General features: G+C 40.4%; 1 protein-coding gene across 10 annotated transcripts in view; it reads left to right on the top strand.

Moving 5' to 3' along the window:
• The window catches only part of exoc1 (exocyst complex component 1), an 89367-nt gene that overhangs the window by 24772 nt on the left and 41928 nt on the right, over positions 1-22667 (top strand). For 5 of the 10 annotated variants that reach the window (XM_080187385.1, XM_080187367.1, XM_080187349.1 and 2 more), the window contains 6 exons: positions 1065-1252; positions 3389-3616; positions 8895-9027; positions 11776-11885; positions 14478-14531; positions 21298-21447. In XM_080187385.1, the coding sequence (XP_080043511.1) occupies positions 1065-1252; positions 3389-3616; positions 8895-9027; positions 11776-11885; positions 14478-14531; positions 21298-21447 (863 nt within the window). The remainder of the gene's footprint in view (positions 1-1064; positions 1253-3388; positions 3617-8894; positions 9028-11775; positions 11886-14477; positions 14532-21297; positions 21448-22667) is intronic. The other 5 variants (XM_080187420.1, XM_080187402.1, XM_080187411.1 and 2 more) reach the window with 1 other exon arrangement.

Raw genomic sequence — 22667 nt, 5'->3', positions numbered from 1 at the left:
TAGGAATAATGGTAGGAAGGACTATTACTTACTTAGCGAAAAACTGCAGCATGCAACGATGCAGAGGGACCTGGGGGTCCTTGTGCATGAGTCGCAAAAACCCAGCCTGCAGGTGCAGCAGGTGGTCAGGAAGGCAAATGGGATGCTGGCCTTCATAGCGAGGGGGATTGAATATAAAAGTAGGGAGGTCTTGCTGCAACTGTACAGGGCACTGGTGAGGCCGCAGCTGGAGTACTGTGTGCAGTTTTGGTCGCTGCACTTACGCAAGGATATTTTGGCCTTGGAGGGAGTGCAGAGGAGGTTTACTAGGCTGATACTGGAGTTGAGGGGGTTGAGCTATGAGGAGAGGCTGAATAAACTAGGCTTGTACTCTAACGTTAGAGTTTAGAAGAATGAGGGGAGATCTCATTGAGACGTATAAGATGATGAATGGGATGGATAGGATAGAGGTGGAGAGACTCTTCCTGCTCAGGAAGGACAGTAGGACTAGAGGGCACAGCCTCAAGATAAGGGGGGGGTGTGGTTTAGAACAGAGTTGAGGAGGAACTTCTTCACTCAAAGGGTGGTGAATCTCTGGAATTGTCTGCCCGTTGAAGTGGTGGAGGCTGCCTCTCTATATATATTTAAGACGCGGGTGGATAGGTTTTTGATAGGCAAGGGGATTAAGGGTTATGGGGAGAAGGCGGGAAAGTGGAACTGAGCCACTTCAGATCAGCCATGATCTTATTGAATGGTGGGGCAGGCTCGAAGGGCTAGATGGCCTACTGCTCCTATTTCTTATGTTCTTATGTTCTTAATAATGACATGCAAGGAGAGTTCTCAGACAAAGCTTGATCTCTTCTGTGCAGCCAGTAACTAATGCCATTTTAAAATTGAGAGTTTCTTTTAGCCATTTCACTTTTTTTTCCTCCTTAGTCCTGAACTATCTTTTGAAGTGTAATTTTAAAAGTACCAAATGTGTCTGCCAGTAAATGATTTATACCTTTGCTGCCAAGTTTGTTATTTTTTAGTCAGAATGTAACATTCTGAAATTTAATCAGTCAGCATTTTATCAATTTCTCCAGAGTCTGTTCCAAGTGGTGAAAATCAGAGTACGGCTGGTGGAGATGAGGAATCCTTGGATGAATACCAGGAGTTGAATGCACGGGAGGAACAGGATATTGAGATAATGATGGATGGTTGTGAATATGCCATCTCAAATGCTGAAGCATTTGCAGAAAAACTGTCTAGAGAATTGCAGGTGCTAGATGGGGTGAGTATTAGAATATGAAAAACATTGCTTTAATTGTTTGTTCTGTGGGACCATTTTCTATGTTGGAAAGATGGGTTGCCTGAAATTTAATGACTGCAGTATGTTCTATGCCAAGCTTTGCCTGCATATTTGATGTTTGATACATTGCAAAACATGTTTGCTTAACCTTTGGCCACTTCAGACAACCACGTCAGCTGCTGGAATTTGAATTTGTTTAATAAATCTGGAATACCAAGTTAGTTGTTTATTGTTTTCATTGGAACGTAGGAGAATGAGAAGGGAACTGATAACTTTATAAGATTATAACGGGCTTCAATAGAGTGGATAGTCAGAGTCTTTCCCTGGGTTAAAGGGCCAATTACCCAGGATATAGGTTGAGAATGAGAGGGGGAAAGTTTAAAGAAGATGTAAAGGGGGCAAGTTTTTCACTCAGGGTGGTGAATGCCTGGAATGCGCTGCTGGAGGAGGTGGTGGAAGCAATTTCTATAACAACATTCAAGAGACATCTGGATAGATACATGAATAGGCAGGGAATAGCGGAATATGGACCATAGAGGTCAAAGAGGTTTACAGCATGGAAACAGGCCCTACGGCCCAACTTGTCCATGCCGCCTTTTTTTTAATGACTAAGCTAATCACAATTGCCTGCATTTGGCCCATATCCCTCTATAACCATCTTACCCAAGTAATCATCTAAACGCTTTTTAAAAGACAAAATTGTACCCGCCTCTACTACTACCACCTCAGACAGCTTGTTCCACACATTCACCACCGTCTCTGAAAAAATTGGCCCTCTGGACCCTTTTGTATCTCTCCCCTCTCACTTTAAATCTATGCCCTCTAATTTTAAACTCTCCTACCTTCGGGAAAAGGTAGTGACTATCTAGTTGACCTATGTCCCTCATTTTATAGATCTCTATAGGGTCACTCCTAAGCCTCCTATGCTCCAGAGAAAAAGTCCAAGCCTATCCAGCCTCTCCTTATAACTGAAACCATCAAGTCCCAGTAGCAACCTAGTAAATCTTTTCTGCACTCTTTCTAGTTTAGTAATATCCTTTCTGTAATACGGTGACCAGAATTGAACACAATAGAGACAAATGCACAAAACCGTACACATAGAGGCTGTGACCACGTAGAGGCAAGTAATATTAAACTAGAGAGGTATCTGTGTCAGCACAAACTTGGTGGGCTGAAGGGCCTGTTCCTCTGCTGTAGTGTTTTTTGTTTTTGTTTTTGTTTTTAATGGTGACCAAGAAACTACCAATTGCTGTAAAAAAAAACTTTATCTGGTTTGCTTATGAGAAGAAAATCTTCCATCCTTACCTGATCTGGGTTACATGTGATCCCAGGCCCACAATAGTGCCGGTGATTCTTAGTTTACTTCTGATATGGCCTTACAAACCACTCAATTCAAGGGCAATTAGGGATGGGTAACAAACGCTGAACTTGCCAGCAACACCTATATCCCATGAATGAGTGAACAGAAAAGCTCCAATTTTTCTCCATTAGTAGGTATATATAAAATCCACAATAGGTGGTAATTTTCAAAGATGTACGGGACAGTTTTTGAATCGAGGCAGTTGAAAAGTCATGTGAAAGACGATGCTTGAAGTGTCAGCAAAGTTCTGACAGTTTCTCCTTTCAGGAGTTTCAAATTCTGTTTCTTAAAGGTCATTTGTGAAAAATGAAATAGTTCTGTAAGTCATATTCTATTTTACGTTTGAACTACTTTTGGAGATAAATAAAAGAATTTCAGTTAGAATAACTGGTCACCTATTGTATGCACATTTTCCTTATTTGTACATTTGCTTTATATTCTAAATATTAGATCAGTGCAATTCTCTGCCATTTTCAAAGGTTGAAATGGGATCTTACAGATGTATAAACAAAACTTAAACTAGTGTAGTACCTAAAAGTATTCACTGGACAGTACTTATTTGTTTTGTTTTCCCGGGTTACTGAAAGCTTAACCAGATTTAAAGAGAAAGATAGATCAAAGGTTTGGGGGGCTGGGACTCACCAGTGAGTGATTTCAGAAACCAGGGCTAAAATAATTTATGCTAAGTGGTTTTAAAAAGATCCAAAAATGTCATATTGACATATACTTTGCCTAACGTATTTATTTCTCATCTTTAGGCCAACATCCAATCGATTATGGCTTCAGAAAAGCAAGTAAACATTCTAATGCAGCTGCTGGATGAGGCACTTAAAGAAGTAGATGAAATTGAGCATAAACTGAGTAGCTATGAAGAAATGCTACAGAGTGTAAAGGAGCAGATGGATCACATCTCGCAAAGCAATGACCTCATACAGCTCAGTAACACCAACAATATGAAGATTCTGGAAGAAATAGAATTTCTAGTGGTATGTGAGATATCCTTTTCACCTATCCCTTCCCATTTTAATAATTTATTATTCGTTGCTGAGTTAATGTTGAAAGTGCCTACGTCTACAATTTTGCAATAAAGTTTGAAACAATGTGCTTAAAATGTGAATACTGGTCAGTCACCTGTGGTATTTTAGTTGAGGATGCCAAGTGGATTTCTTATAGGATTCAAAGCCAGGTGATATATGCATCTGTTTGCAAGGCTGTGTTTTTCCAATTTGTCCATATTTTATGTCATTCTACTAGAAATTCCTATAACAATGTACATAATGAAAACTGCCTATGTAATCTGGTCATACAGTGATAACATCTTCATCCCAGTTGTGATGCTGCAACAGCTAAATTGGAGGAAATGTTTCATTACAATGTGCCGTTTATATAGGCAGTTTCCATCATAATTGTCGGTATTGGAATTTTTAATGGTAGAAGTTGGTAGGAAATCTGCTTAGATATAAATTTTTCATAGCTTTTTACCCAGTCTTCTATGGTATTACATAGACTTCAAGAAAGCGAGATTGTAGGGAGTATTAGACAAAATGTAGTTCTCATTTTAAATTCATACATTCTGTCCTTGTTTTCATATTCCTGTTACTAACTTGGGCTCAGTCGGTAACAACTGTGACTCTGAATCAGATGATTTGTGTATCCAAATCCCACAAACGAGATGAAGATCTCAAAAAAACTTAGCTGAAACTCAAGTGCAGCACTGAAGGAGTGCTGCATTGTTCTGAAGGAATGCTGCATCCTGAGAAGTGCCCCCCCTTAATGAGACAATAAACTGAGGCCCAATCTGGTCTCTAATGTGGATGATAGTACCTGTAAAATCCATACAGTGCAGAAAGAGGCCCTTCGGTCCATAGAGTCCACACTGACTCTCTGAAAGAGCACCTTACCCTGGCCCACTGCTTACCATTCTATTTGAGGGGTATGTTGTTCCTATTGTATATGAATTCAAACTGCAGCTTGCCAACTAGATTATCCTTCCTTCATAGAAAAGTGAGGGAGATGGATGAGGTTTTTTGTGCAAGGCAGGTCAGGGTAGCTCCACAAAGACATGTATCACTCTAGTGAAATGATCAGGCCAGATTAAATGGATTAAATTATGAAGTTGTACAGACTAGGCATGTGTTCCCTTGATTATAGAAGATTCATTATGTTTGAACTCATTTCCCATAGCAATGCCCTTGATTAATCAGAGTTGACTTTACTGGTTTGAAGTTAAATAGAAGCTTGGCAGTTAACTGTTCCTGAGGCATTCTCCATGGCAATGCCAGTGCCAATCAGAATCCACTTGCCAACTAGTCAGCACCCTCTTCTCATGGTAATAAATTGATGTTCCCTTTGAAATTTGGTATTCTTGCGATTCTGCCCCAAATAGCGCAAGATGTAAAGCTTTAACAACGTGTAGGCCTCACAGCGCCAGGGACCCAGGTTCAACTCCTGGCTTGGGCCACTATCTGTGTGGAGTTTGCAAATTCTTCCCATGCCTGCGTGGGTTTCCTCCTGGTGCTCCAGTTTCCTCCCCCCATAGGGTATGCTAAATTCTCCCTCAGTGTACCCGAACAGGCACCAGAGTATGGCGGCTAGGGGATTTTCACAGTAACTTCATTGCAGTGTGAATATAAACCTACTCGTGACTAAAAGATAAACTTTACTTTAGCTTTTTTTTCAAACATTACTTTAGAAATAAATTATTTTCTCTGGTGAATCCAGAACAAGTGCATAACACATGAGAGTCATGTTGTTCAGAGGTCATGCCAGGAAGTATTTGAACAAAGTAAATGCAAATCTGGAACATTACCCCACCCATCCTCACAAAAGAACAATCTTGAGGCTAGGTCAGTTGGAAGCTGAGGTTGATAGTTTTTCATTAGTTAAATGTATTAAGATGGGTAGTTGGTGTTAAGATACAGATCAACCGTGATCTAATTGAATGGCAGAACTGGTTCAAGAGCTGAATGATCTACTCCTCTTCCTGTGGAAACTTGGTTCCAAGTTAACTCTCCATAATAGACTCTGCAAAGCAGTTCCCAGCTCAGTGGGGATAATTGGAAAACATTTTAATGTTGTATGCTGATGAGCTGAATGGTTCTAGCCAGTTAAATTGAACTGCATGTTTGACAGTTTTGAAACTGTGGCTGTGTTGATCTGTGCCTAAGCGCTCAGGAGTTACTAAGTGCCCCTACAGGGAATGAGTGGGTGTACTCCACATTAGCTAAATGGCATCTCTAAATGTAGGTGCAGGATGGCAGCTTGGAGCTTCTTAAACATGGTAATGAGTTTTTAACAAGTTTTCGACTGTTGTCAGATTTCTTGTGAATTTAGTAGCATTGAGTAATGGGTGAAGCAAAATTGAGATTTTAAATCAATATCAGAGGATTGATTATTCCATCTGCCAAATAGGATGAAAAGTTCATAAATACAAAATGCAGGAAAAACTCAGCAGGTCTGGCAGCATCTGTGGAGAGAGAATCAGTGTTAATGTTTTGAGTCCAATATGACAACTTCAGAATTGAAGAGAGGTGGAAATATGGGTTTTATGCTGTTGAAGAACTGGTGATGGGGGCATCAGATGGAACAAAAGAGGGGGTGTGGCAAATAAAAATGGAGAACAGAATTCATGGTCTGAAACTGATGAACTCATTGTTGATTCCTGAAGTCTGTAAAGTACCGAATTGGAAGGCGTGGTGATCTTCCTTCAGTGTGCATTGGGCTTCACTGCAACTTTGCAGCAGGCTGAGGACGAAACTGAGCATAAGGGCAAGATGGTGAATTGAAATGGCAAGCAAATAGAAGTGAACTAAGTGGAGGTGTTCCACAAAGCAGTCACCCAATCTGCACTTGGACTCCCCACTGTAGAGGAGACTGAACTGTGAGACACAAATACAGCAGACTAAATTGTAAGTAGTGCAAGTAAGTTACTGTTGATCTGGAAGGATGGTTTGGGGCCTTGGACAGTGAAGAGGGAGAATGTAAAGGGATAGACATAACACTTTTGATTGCGTGGAAAGGGGATGAAGTGTTGAGGGTGATAGAGAAGTAGACCAGGGTGTCACGGAGGGAATGGTCTCTTCACAATGCTGACAGTGGAGGGGAAGATCTGTTTAGTGTCGACCCCATGCTGAGATGATGGCAGATGAAGTATAATGTTAGCAAGTGTGAGGTTATCCACTTTGGCAGAAATAATAGTAGGAGGGATTACTACTTAAAGGGCGAAAAGCTGCAGCATGCTACGGTGCAGAGGGACCTGGGGGTCCTTGTGCATGAGTCGTAAAAACCCAGTCTGCAGGCGCAGCAGGTGATCAAGAAGGCGAATGGATTGCTGGCCTTTATAGTGAGGGGGATAGAATATAAAAGTAGGGAGGTCTTGCTGCAACTGTACAGGGTACTGGTAAGGCCGCAGCTGGAGTACTGTGTGCAGTTTTGGTCGCCGCACTTGCGCAAGGATATTTTGGCCTTGGAGGGAGTGCAGAGGAGGTTCACTAGGCTGATACCGGAGATGAGGGGGTTGGACTATGAAGAGAGACTAAATAGACTGGGTCTGTACTCGTTGGAGTTTAGAAGGATGAGGGAGGACCTTATAGAGACGTATAAGATAATGAAAGGGATGGATAGGGTAGAGGTAGAGAGATTCTTCCCACTTAGAAAGGATAGCAGGACTAGAGGGCACAGCCTCAAGATGGGGGGGGGGGCTCAGTTTAGATCGGAGTTGAGGAGGAACTTCTTCACTCAAAGGGTGGTGAATCTCTAGAATTTTCTGCCCGTTGAAATGGTGGAGGCTACCTCGCTAAATATATTTAAGTCATGGGTAGATAAGTTTTTGATAGACAAGGGAATTAAGGGTTATGGGGAGAAAGCGGGAAAGTGGAACTGCTCCACTTCCGATCAGCCATGATCTTATTGAATGGCGGGGCAGGCTCGAAGGGCTAGATGGCCTACTCCTGCTCCTATTCCTTATGTTCTTATGATGGAAATGGTGGAAGATAAGCCTTTGAATACGGAGGCATGTGGGATGGAAAGTGAGGACAAATTGAAATGGGGGTTGGGGGGGCCTATTGTAGTTCTGGGAGGGAGAGGCGAGGGCAGGTGTGCAGGAATGCGTTAGACATAGTTGAGGGCCCTGTCAGCCATACAGCTGAGGGGAAATCCTCTGTTCAAGAAAAAGGAAGCACCATAGTGGAAGGTAGCATCACCAGAACAGATGCAAAAAAAAATGAGAAACTGGGAGAAGGGAATGGAGTCTTTGGAGGAACCATAGTGAAGAAAGGCAGTTCAGACCAAGAAACTGGAAATTGTTAAAATAACGAATGGCATCAGAAGAACGAGCTCCTTGCTATATAATCTCCCCACATCTCTCCCACCCTCTAACCTATCTCTGACCTTCTCTTCCACCTGACCCATTACCCACTTTTTCAACAACACAAAACCCATCACAGTTTCTGCCTGTCCTCAGTTCTGAAGAAGATTCATATTAGACTGGAAATGTTCACTCTTTCTGTCTGCACAGATGCTATCAGACCTGCTGAGTTTTTCCAGCACATTTTGTTCTAATCTCAGATTTCCAGCATCTACAATATATTGCTTTGATTTTTGTATGAGAAGTTAAACTCTTGCAAAATAAAACAAAAAAATTGAGGCAGAATTTTACACATACCCACTGTCATGTCTGATGGTGGGGATGTTCTCATAAAATCCGTGTTCATGAAATACAGCACCCATGGCCACCGCTGCCCTATTGCCCATCCCTGATCTGTCTCAAATTTTACAGGGAATGGTTGAGACATTGGGTGGCCCACCTACCCTTGAACCTGCTGAGGTCTTTAACTAGCCAATTAATAACCGATTAAAGGTCTCATCCCACCCACACCCCTCTCAACTCATCTTGATGTCTGGCTCCAACAATATCTCAATTGGGGACTGCATTTAATATCAGCTGTGGTCATTGCTCACAGCTGATGCTGTTGGGACTACAGACCTACTAGCTATCAAATTGGCCAAAAGCTCCCTATGAGGCAGAAATCTTACCTCCAGTCTGTTAACGGCCAGTTGACCATTGAATGACAGCCGGGTAGCTGTTCCTCACCTGGGCGGGCTCGGCATTAAATTTTTACATTTTTTAGCTATGAGTGAGTTACCTTACTCAGTGGTGTTATGGCACCCTCTATAATCTAGCGCTGTATCTAATTCATGCATTATATTCCTTTGTGAGATTCAATGTGCAATGGAATGTACACTGTACACACCCTTATTTTGCAGAATTATCTGGACTTATCCAAAGGCCATATTAAAGCCCTTACGGATGGGGATCTTTCTTCTTCTAAAGGAATTGAAGCATGTACCAATGCCGCGGAAGCTCTTCTGCAATGTATGAATGTAGCCCTTCGACCAGGTATTATGACTAAAGTTTGATAATATACCTACTTAATTTTCTTAATATATAAATGATCATCCACCAATACTTCACATTTTATTGCATTACGTTGAAAAGCATAGAAAAAGAAGTGTTTTTGGCATTATGCATCTATTCTTTCTATAGATTTCTATAGATTTTCTGCCTAATCATGGACCCAATGAAGTTTAATCTGAGATAATATTAAAACCTGTAATATTCAGTGCAAACAAGTTGCTTTAAATAGAACTTCAAAATACCTAATATCTTTGCGTGTGCCATCAAGTGCACCCTGATCAATAAAGGGTTACCAGACTAATTCTAAGGATGGTGGGATTGTCCTCTCAGGAGTGATTGGGCCTGTATTTTCTTGCATTTGAAAGAAGGAGAAATGTTCTCATTGAAGCATAAAAAAATCTTACCATGCCCAACAAGGTAGCTGCAGGAAGGATGTTTTCCCTGGCTGATCAGAACTCCCCACTCACCTGACGAAGGAACAGTGTTCCGAAAGCTAGTGAGTATATTATCAAATAAATAGGTTGGACTAAAACCTGGTGTTGTCAGACTTTTCACTGGGGGTTCTACAACCAGGGTACTTGATCTCAAAATAAGAGGTAGGACATTTAGGACTGAAAGGAAGAGGAATTTCTTCATATACAAGGTGGTGAATCTCTAGAATATTCTACTCCAGAGGGCTGTGGAGGCTCAGTCAGCGAATATGTTCAAGATAGTGATTAATTGATTTCTGGATAGTAAAGTCATCAAGGGATGCAGGGACAGTGCAGGAAAATGGGGTGAGGTAGAAGATCAATCATGATATAGAGTCACAGAAGTTTGCAGCATGGAAACAGACCCTTCAGCACAACTTGTCCATGCCACCCTTTTTTTGTTAAACCCCTAAGCTAATCCCAGTTGCCTGCATTTGGCCCATATCTCTCTATACCCATGCGACTATCTAAATGCTTTTTAAACGCCAAAATTGAATTGCTTCTACTACTACCTGTATAACTAAAGAGCAGAGCATGGTCACGGGGCTGAATGCCCTGCTGTTAGCTGTTTCCTTTGTATGTGCTGGTTCACGCTCTAATGTGACATGGTCAGCTAAATCAAAAATACTTATTAATTTTACCTAACGCACATGACAAAAAGGGATAGTACTTAAATTCTTTAAAGTTTCCCATGCAGAGCTAGTACTAGCCTGTTGTCAAACTTCTATCTATGAAGATCAACTGGTCTCTAACATCCTTTAATGGAGCGACCTAACAATGTTCTGGTTACCTTACTCAGTCTGGTGCTTCTCAGTCTACAAAGCATAGCTTGGTTCCTGATTCTTCCACCTGTTTTTTTTCTTGCTCAATAAAGCTGTCAAAGAATGTTGCAACCGTCTTCACAAAAACAGTTGATTCTTGACAAATTATTGTGGCGCCTGATCTCTGATGTGTTCAGGTAAACAGGGTCATGTGAACCATAACATTTGTGGGTATTTAATGGGAACTCTGAGGTGAGGTAACTCCCTCCATGTCCCCAATTATCCCAACTTGCAAGGAATTTTTCTAGCCTCTGTGCCTGGTCTTGGCAAGTATAAATTAACGTAACCTGTTTCAGCATCTAATCAAGTGTCCTTGAAGTGGATCCTAGTTCTTCTTGCTTCATTCTTTTATTTTCAAAGGACTGATTAATTAGGAATTGTGATTGTGTCATTTGTAGTTAACCAATTTGAATAAGTAATGCCAGTGATACACTATTATAGCAGTTACCTGTTTCACAGATGTTAGAAAAATGTTCAAACACATATTCAGAAAATTGGTTCATGAATGATGCGACTGTGAGCAGCCTGAAATGAGTACAGTGTTGGATTTTACATACCAGTTTCATATAATGGTGACTTTCATCTCAGGATAAATGACAGAACGGTTTTATGGTTCTCAGAATTACTGCTCAGCAACTTACACTTATGTAGAAGGTTACAGATGTGGGGACAAACAAGAGCATACAGGATTTCAGAATACAGAGTGCTCTAACATAAGGAGTAATAGAAATAAACTCCATAATAGCTGCATACACCTTTTGAAAAAGATAACTTAAATTATTTATAAAAAATTACAGAAGAATGAGACACGTTTTTCAGGGAGCTTGCGCAAGTTTCATGCACCTGGCTTTTTCAATAAGAAAACTAATAAATAAATTTAAATTCTAAACTACAATTTTATACTTCAATATGTATGTAGTTCTTTTCTGATAACATTTACAGCAATGAAAACTGCACAGGTCAGCTTATCCCTTCAGAAATTTCATGCTGATTTTAATAGTTTCAATATTTGAACAGTCCAAGCTAATTGAATACATTTGAAATATATAGTTGGCCAGCTTCAAAAGGAGCTGCTGGTCATTTTCCTTTGTAATATGTGGCTTATCAATAGACTTTATAAGCATTAAATACGTGTACATGTCACCTTTGTATTGAATAAGGTTGAGGACATGATTCTGAATGCAGCTTGTTTGAACTTTACTGTGACTGAATTAAAGAAAAAAAGCAAGAGGTGGTTCAGTACATGACACCTTAAAAGGCTAATCCTGTCCTTTTGCGGGACGACCATAAAAAGAACAGTAAATTGTTCATGTTGCTAGCTTAATGTTCCAACAAAATTTGTGAAAAATTAAGCATCCTTAAATAAAAATCCATTTGCAAGTGGTGATCATTCAAACATTTTTCAAATATTATCTTAATTTACTGATGAATTATTCTAGGACATGATGAGCTTCAAGCAGTGCAGCAGCAGCAACAGCAATTCAAAGATCTTCGGGAGCAATTTGCCAGGAGACTTGCCAACCATCTTAATAATGTCTTCGTCCAGCAGGTATGTTAAATAATGAATCTTCATCTAATTTTAGGTTGTTCAACCTGAACTTGTTGCCACTTAAGTTCTTGTATCTAACTTTGCTCTTTTCACTGACTTATTGAAATCAATAAAAACATTTTGTGTATAAAAATGACCTGTCTTACTTCCAAGCTTGGTTGTATGGTGTAAATTCATCTTAAAAGTAGTTTGCTGAGGTATAGAAAGTTAGGATAATCAAGTGAGGAATTTATAGAGAAGACACCAAACTTGTATTCAAATAAGACCTTTCAACATCCATCTGGTAAGAGACCTTGTGGCCAACGTGGCTCAAGGCTGATTTTGAAAATGGAAGCCAACATGCCACGATCTCCGGAAAAAAAGAGCAATTAGTCATTATGGACAGGATGTATCATTCTGATGTGACTATTAGCCGTCAGCTATTTGGAACAACTGTTGATTATTTTGTTTTTAATTCATTCACTAGATATTAGTGTTGTTGGCTAGGCCAGCAGTGATTACCCATCCCTAATTTCCCCTTGTTGTAGTGGGCTGCCTCTTGAACTGCTACAAGATGTAACCCAAGATGATTTTTTAAAATTTAACAATTTTGCGTCTCCCAAGTTTTCCATTGAATCACTCCCTCATTTATCTGATCCCTTTCCATTTCTTATGTTTTGGGCAGGAAAGAGGGAGAGACACTGAACTCCTTAATCTTCTATCCATCTGTCTGTTTGTAATCAGTGTAGTTTAATTTTGATCACTCTTAAGTTGCATTTTCTCAAAACCTGTTTATATGCAATCATTTTATTTACAAAGCCACTAGCAGCCCACTCTTCTGGATTGTTAAACCAGGATTATTTGTTCACCCACACCCTCCCAGAAAAGTTTGTCACCACTAAGCGCATGCATGCACATACAGAAAAATACAGTAAGAGAAAGGAGATTCACTTCTATGAATGTTAAAACATACCAGTTGATGTGAATATTAGAGTCTAGTGAGATGAGTTCTTTCACTTAGGCATTAAAATTCAGGAAGATGACTGAAAACAGGATTTTGTGGAGTTTGCTTTGGAATAAGAGATGTGCAGCAAGTTGAGAGAGGCAGCCAGAGGATCAGTTTTCTTTTCCAGGTGAATTTAGGAACCTTAGGAAACAGGTTTTGAGGAGACCTTGTGGCTTAGTAAAAAGGCTAGATATTAGAGCCAGATTTCTGCAGTGCTGTTACTTTTGCATTCTGCAGTGCTGTGTTTTCTGCAAGCAAGCAGAATTTATAATAAAAAGGCTTTCAGAAATGAAGTAATTTCAATCATGGGATGACTGGCCTTTGATACATGATAGAAAACAATCAAGAGTCTGTTCACCATGCTCAAAACAAATGACATACAAAATGGAGGCAGGTAAGAGTTCTTGGCACTTTATGTTCACAGTCAGTCTTGATAGTTCCCCTATGTTACCTGGCAGTTCTGGAGACAGGACAGCTGAGGTTTTATTATTATTTTTGCTGTTTTGGGGTGAATCCTAACAATGGTTGGTGTCATGATGTGGAGATGCCGGTGTTGGATGGGGTAAACACAGTAAGAAGCCTCATGACACCAGGTTAAAGCCCAACAGGTTTATTTGGTAGCAAAAGCCACTAACCACATGGTAGGCATGACATTCCACAAGGCTGTGGTCATTATAATACACTTTTAGAAACTTCCTGAGCTAGGCCAATTTGCAATTCAAAAGTTTAGGTGATCTGCGTCATTTTTAAAAGTTCAACAATCTTTATTTTTAAAAGAGAGTACAGTTTTTAACAATTTGTAATATTCTCATGTCTGCTTGGCCTGACTTTTACATGATCTGCCTTTATAATTGGACAAATGCAGAAGTTCCAGGCTTGCTTCAGTGGCAGCATTTACTAGCGTCTGTGTAGTTTTTAATTGACGTTATAAGCATCAATGTCCTGGCATATTGTCCCTGCTTCCTGTTGGTTGGATGGGTGTTACATTTGATTAGTACAAAATTTGTTTCAAAGATGAAGTGGGAAAGCCAAACCATTTTGTACTAAAACATTTAGGGCAGAACTGAACTATCAGTTATTGAGTGACATGCTGTAAATTACAGTTGAGTGATTTTGCATGCTGGTATCATTTTCTTTGAGACAAATGAGAGTTGCAGTATTAAGCAACACTTTTATCTTTCATGTGATGCTGTGAACAGTGAGCATGATAGCAATAGACAGTATGAAATTAAATTGCATAAAGAACATTAGCAAAATGAACCAATCCAAGTGCAAAATAGAATTCTGTATGTGTGTATATCTATTTGTATTGGGATAGACGCATATATTCAACTGGTTTGCATTATGCTCCAAGTAGAGTCTCTTGGCTCATGGCATTTTACCAACCATACGAGGCAGTCTCTAGTACTTTGTTCTGTCAACTGTAGGAGTTATGAGAATCCTTATCCCCGTGATTTTGTTGCAACCTGATAACTTGTTTGAAGATTTTTTTTTTCTACAGGCTCCCATAGATTTTCCATTGTCAGTATCTCAATGCTGGTAAATTTCTAAATTAATTCTTCTTTTCTTGCGTCACACTTTCATTTCATGTCTTTGTTTTTAATCAGTTTACTCAGACTCTCACCCTGCACTATCGCAGAGCCTCCTACCACTCAGTTTATGTGAGTACGCTGAGCATGGAGTACAATTTCAGCTCTAGCTGCTTGTCAGGCTTTTAAACCTTTGAGTACTAAATGCAGTGTTTTGAACTGTGTTTTACTGTTAATAGTTTGTCCTTGAAAAATACTGTAAAATATTCAAGATTTTGAAAATCAGACATCATGCTCTCGTTGTATAAAGTAAAAATTATAATACCACTGCATTCCTCAAAATATTATGTCTATTATTGTAAAGCTTCATAATGGCTGATGCCTGCCTAGCACACTGAAGAACTGTTTTCTAACCTTATCCCAGGGTTTATGATTTAAGTCATCATAGACCCAGATATTACTTTACCTTTCCTTTGTAAAGTTTGAATTCAAGTATGTTGTTCTTTTGTTTGTTTTAACTTTTTTATTGAATGAAATCACAGCAGGACCATGTTGATATCATAGTTGACTAGTGCATCTTTTTGTAAACACATTCCTATTGAGTTTCTCTGATGCAAAATCATGTTCAGTGAAATTGATTTAATTAAACTGTTGCACTATTCTTCTGTATTATAATGGAGATCTGTACACTTACCAATGATAAAGATAGAAAATACGGAAAATAACTTATTTTTTATTTATTTTCTATTTATCTATTTGTTCACGGGATGTGGTTAGACCAGTGTTTACTGCCCATCCCTAATCGCCCTTGAGACAATGGTGGTGAGCTGCCTTCTTGAACCACTGCAGCCAAGTCCACGTTATGTTGTCTATAACTCACAGATTCAGACTGCACAGAAGAAGGCTATTTGATCCATCATATCTTTGCTAGACCTTTGGAACTGGTCTCAAATTAAATCCCTGCTTTTTTACCATGCATATAGCCATACACATTTTTCTTTTTCAAATGTACATCAAATTCCCTTCTGAAAGTTATTTAATCTGCTTCTATCACCACTTCAGATTATTTGTTCCAGATATTAAAAACTTGCTAAGTAAATGAATTTCTCTTCATCTTCCTGCTGCATCTTTGGCCAATTGTCTAATTTCTGTGCCTTCTGGTTACTGATCTTGCCTGTCAGTGCAAACAATTTGTCTTATTCTATCAAAGCTCCTCTATCAAAGAGGAAAAAATGGTTAACATTTGGGTTCAGATACGTTAAAATAGATTCTCAGTGTCTCCCTTGTTTTCTCTGAAATACTGTTTTATACTTCAGAATTATTATTCCAAACTAGCAGAAGTTTTGTGTAGAACTCACATTACATATACTGAAAAAAAAGACTGCTGTACAAATCACATTGTCCTGTTTGTAATCTCACTGGATTGGGGTCTTAGTGATATCATCATAGGAATTCTACGCAAAATGATTTCTCCTAATCCTTCACTACCTAACAGTTTCAAAGAAACTTGTGTACAGATCCCCTTTCCTAATTATAATCACCATTATGTTACTGGTAAGTACAATACTTTAGTCCTTTAAACCGGTAATGCTAAAGATATAGCTACATTGTTACATAGTTTACTGGGTTTTTTTGGATATTTTTGATTTAATCAGAGAATCTCTTTTTAAAAAAAAAACTGTCTATAGCATATTTGGAAAGAAGTTTAAATTTATCCTTCAAAAATGATGCATGGATTGTGCGCTGAATTCTAGTGTCGCATTTGCATTGTCCTGCCAGCGAAATTGTGTTTTTTACAAGTTTAAGTATATTTTAATTTGTATAATTCTAAAATTGCAGGAAAATGGCTGTTGCTTTGGCTGGCTTGCACAAGTTTCTTAGTGAAACTGTTTGTCTAATGCTTTAAAAAGTTTGCTTAGAAAATAACTTTTATGAGAACGATTGTAACTAGTAAACTGATTATTACATTGTTGGCCTTGGGCTAGATAGCCTGTTTGGCAACCCTAACTTTGGTTAATATTTGCATCCAGGTTTAACTGAAACAGTTTGCAGGCCTGGTCTGCAGAAACGGAGCCTTTCACAAATTCTTCAGTACTTCATGCCGTGTCAAAGACACACGGTGGGCTTCGGAATTAGATGTCCAATATGAGGGTGCTGTCGGGAACTATTATTATTTTAAATTAGTGAGGAAATGAATTATCTTAAGTTACAAAATGCACTTTCAACATTAAAAATATTGTGATAGGAAGAAAAATTTGCCCACTCTGATAGAATGCAAGTGTTGTCACAAAATAAAGAACAGTATGATTCTCAATCTCACCTTTTTAAGAATGTGAGAGTTACTAGCAGGATACACGGATGGATGCTTTGATGGTGACTGGATGTTCATAAATGTTGACAGTAGTTACAGGGGCACTTTATTTTTTTACTGGGTTGACTGTGTAACATTGAAGTGTTTTTGTAGCAGTGATGCCATTGGAAGCATAATTGGTTTCCGAAGTGGGGCAACAATCTTCTCCCTACTCAAAATACTTCGTATTTCATTCACTGCCTATAATTGGCTTCCATTACCTCTTGCTGAAAGAAAGTTTTTATTTATATTGACATTTCTTTTCACTATCATTAAAATGTTTGATGTGTTAAAACTTTACTTGAATGTAATGCAATTTACTGCAAAAATCAATGAAATTAATTAACAGTAGACATTTTTTGTTGTAACAGTATGATTGTGGTTCTGAGCATATTGTTGATATTGATTTTTAATGTAGGAAAATCAATCAGTCACAGTAAATTCTAAAACTTTACGTTGGTGCTCACTCTGAAATATAAATTACAGATTTTAATGATAACAGTAATCAATTTTGTTTCAGAAATCAAATCAAATGATTTACTACTGAAATATTCAAAGGCTTAATGTGCAGCTTAAAAATACTGCACTTTTTTCTCCAATAGATATTACAGAACACAAGTGAATTGTTAAATGACATGTCTAATTCGCTATTTGCAATTCAAAGTACTAAAATATTTTGTGTATGTGGGTTATAACCAAGTGCTTAAAGGGTTGTGTGTTTCAATAGTCATTGGGAGATCTTATCAGAGAGTAATCAATCAAGTTGTATGCAGCTTGTTTAAAGATAAATATTAAATGCAATTTCATGCAACAGAATATTTTCAACTAATTTTAACTAATCTCCGTCAATGGCTGGATTAAGAACATAAGAAATAGGAGCAGGAGTAGGCCATCTAGCCCTTCGAGCCTGCCCCGCCATTCAATAAGATCATGGCTGATCTGTCATGGCTCAGTTCCACATTCCCGCCCTCTCCCCATAACCCTTAATCCCCTCTCTTATCAAAAACCCATCAACCCGCATCTTAAAAATATTTAGCGAGGCAGCCTCCACCACTTCAACGGGCAGAGAATTCCAGAGATTCACCACCCTTTGAGTGAAGAAGTTCCTCCTCAACTCCGTTCTAAACCGCCTCCCCTTTATCTTGAGGCTGTGCCCCCAGTCCTACTATCCTTTCTGAGTGGGAAGAGTCTCTCCACCTCTATCCTATCCATCCCATTCATCATCTTATACGTCTCAATGAGATCTCCCCTCATTCTTCTAAACTCTAATGAGTACAAGTCTAGTTTATTCAGCCTCTCCTCATAGCTCAACCCCCTCAACTCCGGTATCAGCCTAGTAAACCTCCTCTGCACTCCCTCCGAGGCCAAAATATCCTTGCGTAAGTACGGCGCCCAAAACTGCACACACTACTCCAGCTGCGGCCTCACCAATGCCCTATACAGCCGCAGCAAGACCTCCCTACTTTTATATTCAATCCCCCTCACTATGAAGGCCAGCATCCCATTAGCCTTCCTGACCACCTGCTGCACCTGCAAGCTGGATTTTTGCGACTCGTGCACAAGGACCCCGAGGTCCCTCTGCACCGTCGCCTGCTGCAGTTTTTCGCCACGTAAGTAATAATCCTGCCGACCATTATTCCTACCAAAGTGGACCGCCTCGCACTTGCCAACATTAAGTTCCATTTGCCAGTTCCTGGCCCATTCGCCCAGCCTATCTAGATCCTTCCGTAGACTCTACACACCCTCCACACAATTTGCCGTTCCACCAATCTTGGTGTCATCAGCAAATTTCGACACCATACACTCGGTTCCCTCCTCCAGATCATCTATATAAATGGTAAATAGCTGAGGCCCCAGCACCGACCCCTGGGGCACTCCACTAGTCACCATCCGCCAATCCGAATTGCACCCATTGACCCCCACTCTCTGCCTCCTATTTGACAACCAATCCTCTATCCACGCTAACACCCTACCCCCAACTCCATGTCCCCTGACCTTCTGCAATAACCTCCTGTGAGGTACCTTGTCAAACGCCTTCTGAAAATCAAGAAAGACCACATCCACCGGCTCTCCTCTATCCACCGCCCTAGACACATCCTCATAGAACTCCAGTAAATTTGTCAGACACAACTTCCCTTTAACAAAACCGTGCTGTGTCTGCTCTATCAAGCAATTCCCCTCAAGATGCCTCGCTATTTCCTCCTTGATGATAGATTCTAACATTTTACCTACAACAGACGTTAAACTAACCGGCCTATAATTCCCCGCCTTTTGCCTGGCACCCTTCTTAAACAATGGCATAACATTAGCCGTTTTCCAATCTTCCGGCACTTCCCCGGAATCCAGCGATGTCTGGAAAATAACCGATGTCTGTGTCGATATGCGCAATCTTCTTGGAGATCCTCTCCACTTGGATCCGGCAGTTTGCGGTGTCGATAGTAGTCATGATGGAAAATAACCACCAAGGCATCCACTATCACCTCCGCCATTTCTTTCAGAACCCTTGGATGCATTCCATCCGGTCCTGGGGACTTGTCCACAATCAGCCCCTCCAGTCTGTCAAGCACCGCCTCTCTAGTAACAGTAATGTCATTAAGACCCTCCAGTCCTACCACCTTTCCATCGCTAACACCCGGCAAATTATTCACGTCCTCCTCCGTGAAGACAGAAACAAAAAAGTTATTCAAGACCTTAGCCATATCCCCATCCCCTACCACTAAATCCCCCTTCTCATCCTCTAAGGGACCAACGTTCACCCTAGCCAGCCTCTTCCTTTTTATATATTTATAAAAACTCTTGCTATCCTTTTTTATGTTAAGCGCTAGCCGAGCTTCATAGTTTCTCCTACCCTTCTTCATCAACTTCTTTGTCAATCTTTGTTGACATTTAAACCTCTCCCAATCCTCTTCTCGCCCACTACTCTTAGCTACTCTAAACGCCTCCGCCTTTAACACTTTCCTTCACCTCCTTCGTTATCCACGGCTTATTACCTCTCCTCCTACTGTCCTTTTTGACCATCGGAATAAATTTCTGCTGAGCACCAAGAAAGATCTCCTTAAAGATCCTCCACTGCTCCTCAGCAGACCTACCTTCCAACGCGCTCCCCCAGTCCACATTCGCCAATTCTTCTCTCATCCTACCGTACTCCCCTCTGTTCAAACAAAGGATGCGTGTCCGGGAACCCACTTTCTCCTCCTCCATCTACACCAGAAACTCCACCATACAATGACCGCTCTCCCCAAGAGGATCCTTCACTGCAAGGTCCCTAATTCTACCGGCCTCATTACATAACACCAGATCCAAGATAGCTCGCTCCCTCGTCGGCTCCAACACACACTGTTCAAGGAAACTATCCCGGCAGCATTCCAAGAACTCCTCCTCGAGCCCACCGCATCCAACATGGGTCGACCACTCAATATGTAGATTGAAATCCCCCATAACTACGGCTGTCCCATTCCTGCACGCCGCACTTATTTGCGCGTTAACAGCCCGCCCCACCTCCAGATCGACACCCACCAGCGTCTTCCTCCCTTTGCTGTTCCTAATCTCTACCCACAACGATTCCACTTTCTGCTCCTTGGCTCCAATATCATCCCTTGCTACCACCCTGATGCTATCCTTAATCAGCAGAGCTACGCCCCCCCTCCTTTTTCCTCCCGTCTATCCTTCCTAAACACTTGATACCCCTGGACATTCAGCTCCCAGTCCCTGTCACCTTGCAGCCATGTCTCTGTAATGGCCACCAGATCATATCCATTTGTGCCGATCTGCGCCACCAGCTCATCCACTTTATTCCGAATGCTTCATGCATTCAGATAAAGTGCCTTCATCCCAGCCTTCACCTGGACCCTATTCACCGTAACGCCACCAACCATACTCACGCCCCCTACTCCCTCTATTATTGGGACATCCTCGGCCTCTACCCTTACCTGTACCCTCTCCTTAACTTTAGACCCCGCAATGTCACACACACACACACACACACACACACACACACACACACACACACACACACACAACAACCCCCCCCCCCCCCCCCCATTAGTTTAAAGCCCTGTCTACAGTCCTCTTTACTCGATTCGCCAGCGCTCTGGTCCCAGCACGGTTCAGACCAACCCCATCCCGCCTGAACAGGTCCCACCTACCCCAATACTGGTGCCAATGCCCCATAAATTCATATGAACTTGAACTATTTAACCACATACAACCATCTGCTGATTGTGAGCTGTCTTTTCATATCCTTTCACAGGTAAAATGGACAATATAATTTCTGCTTACATGTCCTTTATGATTTGAAAAATCAGTATGACTTATGAAATGAAGCCAGCTGCTGCCATTTTTAGAATGGTGCTAACAGTATACTGCTCTGGATTTTATATTAATGATATATACTTTCATTATGTTCATATATGAATCGTGATTCTCCCAATGGCTCAGAAGGTTATAATGTAGTGTGATAGGTACCCAGTTCAATTCTAGAGATATAACTTGATTAGAATTTGCCAGTGTCTTAATGCAGCATTGGATTATTTATGGTGTTTCTTTTAGGGTCATGATCAAAGCTCTACCTTGGCTCAGCACTCAGCTGAGCTGACTCTTCCTAAACACCTTCCTTTCCATCGAGATCTACTTAGATATGCCAAGCTAATGGAGTGGTTAAAGAACACTGACCGTGAAAAATATGATGGCTTGAATAAGGTAAGCAGATGACTGGCACTGAATCATAGATACTACCATCTGTTTTGATTTTGCATTTTGAAAATATAAAATGTTCATTTGGCTGTTTCTCAGATAATTGATGAAATGAGTCGGACCAGCCAAAATTGTGGAATTTGTTGATTCAATCATTTTTGAACTGGATAATACACCAGTACAGTGCAAAATATGAGCTGATTTATTACACTGTGATAGATCATTAATTTGTTTGTCAGCAATCAGGCAATATTGCTTTTTAGAAGTAGTTAAATCTTGAACTATTACATGTAGAAACCACCTGCGTATAAATTACTAAGCTTTTCATGTGAGGAATCCTTGCATTGCTTTTTTTATGACATCAGACCATACAAGGACCTCGTAGTTCAGATGACCAAAAGCTTGATTAAAGAATTAGATGAAGACCATGGTTAGTGGAGCAATAAAAAGCAGGATGCTTAAGAAGCATTTTAATTAAATGAATGCAGATTTGGAGGTAATTACAAAGAAAAGCTGGTGGTAGACAATAAAGGGATTTGATAGCAAGGCTGATAATTTAAAATTGAGGCTTAACCAGGTGCTGATTTTAGATTAGTCAGAATGATAGGAGTGATAGGAGGACAGGGCTTGGTGCAAGTGAGGACACAAATGCCAGCATTTAAGTTCAAATGTATTCATTAGTGTCACAAGTAGGGTTACATTAACACTGCAATGAAGTTACTGTGAAAATCCCCAAGTCGCCATATTCCAGCACCTGTTAGGGTGCACTGAGGGAGAATTTTACATGGCCAGTGTATCTAATCAGCACGTCTTTCAGATTGTGAGAGGAAACCCATACAGACAGTGGAGAACATGCAGACTCTGCACAGCCAGTGACCCAAGCCGGGAATCAAACCCAGGTCCCTGGTGCTGGGAGGCAGCAGTGCTAACCACAGTGCCACCGTGCTGCCCATGTTGGATGGCCTTTAATTTTGCTACTGTGGCAGAATGGAGGCTGCTTCGTGGGATTCAAACATGGAATTCCAAGAAAGATGGGCACAAATTAGGAAGGTGACAACATTTTGAAGGACTTTGCATAGGAAAGAAAGTTGGGATAGCGTATTAGTTTTGAAGACAGTGGCAGATTTAAAGGATAGAGGGACGATACATGAAGAGAGAAAAACATTAATGATCCCAGCCAATATGAGAACCAGTCTGGAAATTGGATAATCAGCAGTTTTGTGGGA

The sequence above is a fragment of the Carcharhinus amblyrhynchos genome, chromosome 1 (genome assembly GCF_965287045.1).
Source record: "Carcharhinus amblyrhynchos chromosome 1, sCarAmb.v2.hapA, whole genome shotgun sequence".
Taxonomy (NCBI): domain Eukaryota; kingdom Metazoa; phylum Chordata; class Chondrichthyes; order Carcharhiniformes; family Carcharhinidae; genus Carcharhinus; species Carcharhinus amblyrhynchos.
The sequence above is the reverse complement of the archived record's forward strand: the minus strand, read 5'-3'. Positions and strand labels throughout refer to the sequence as shown.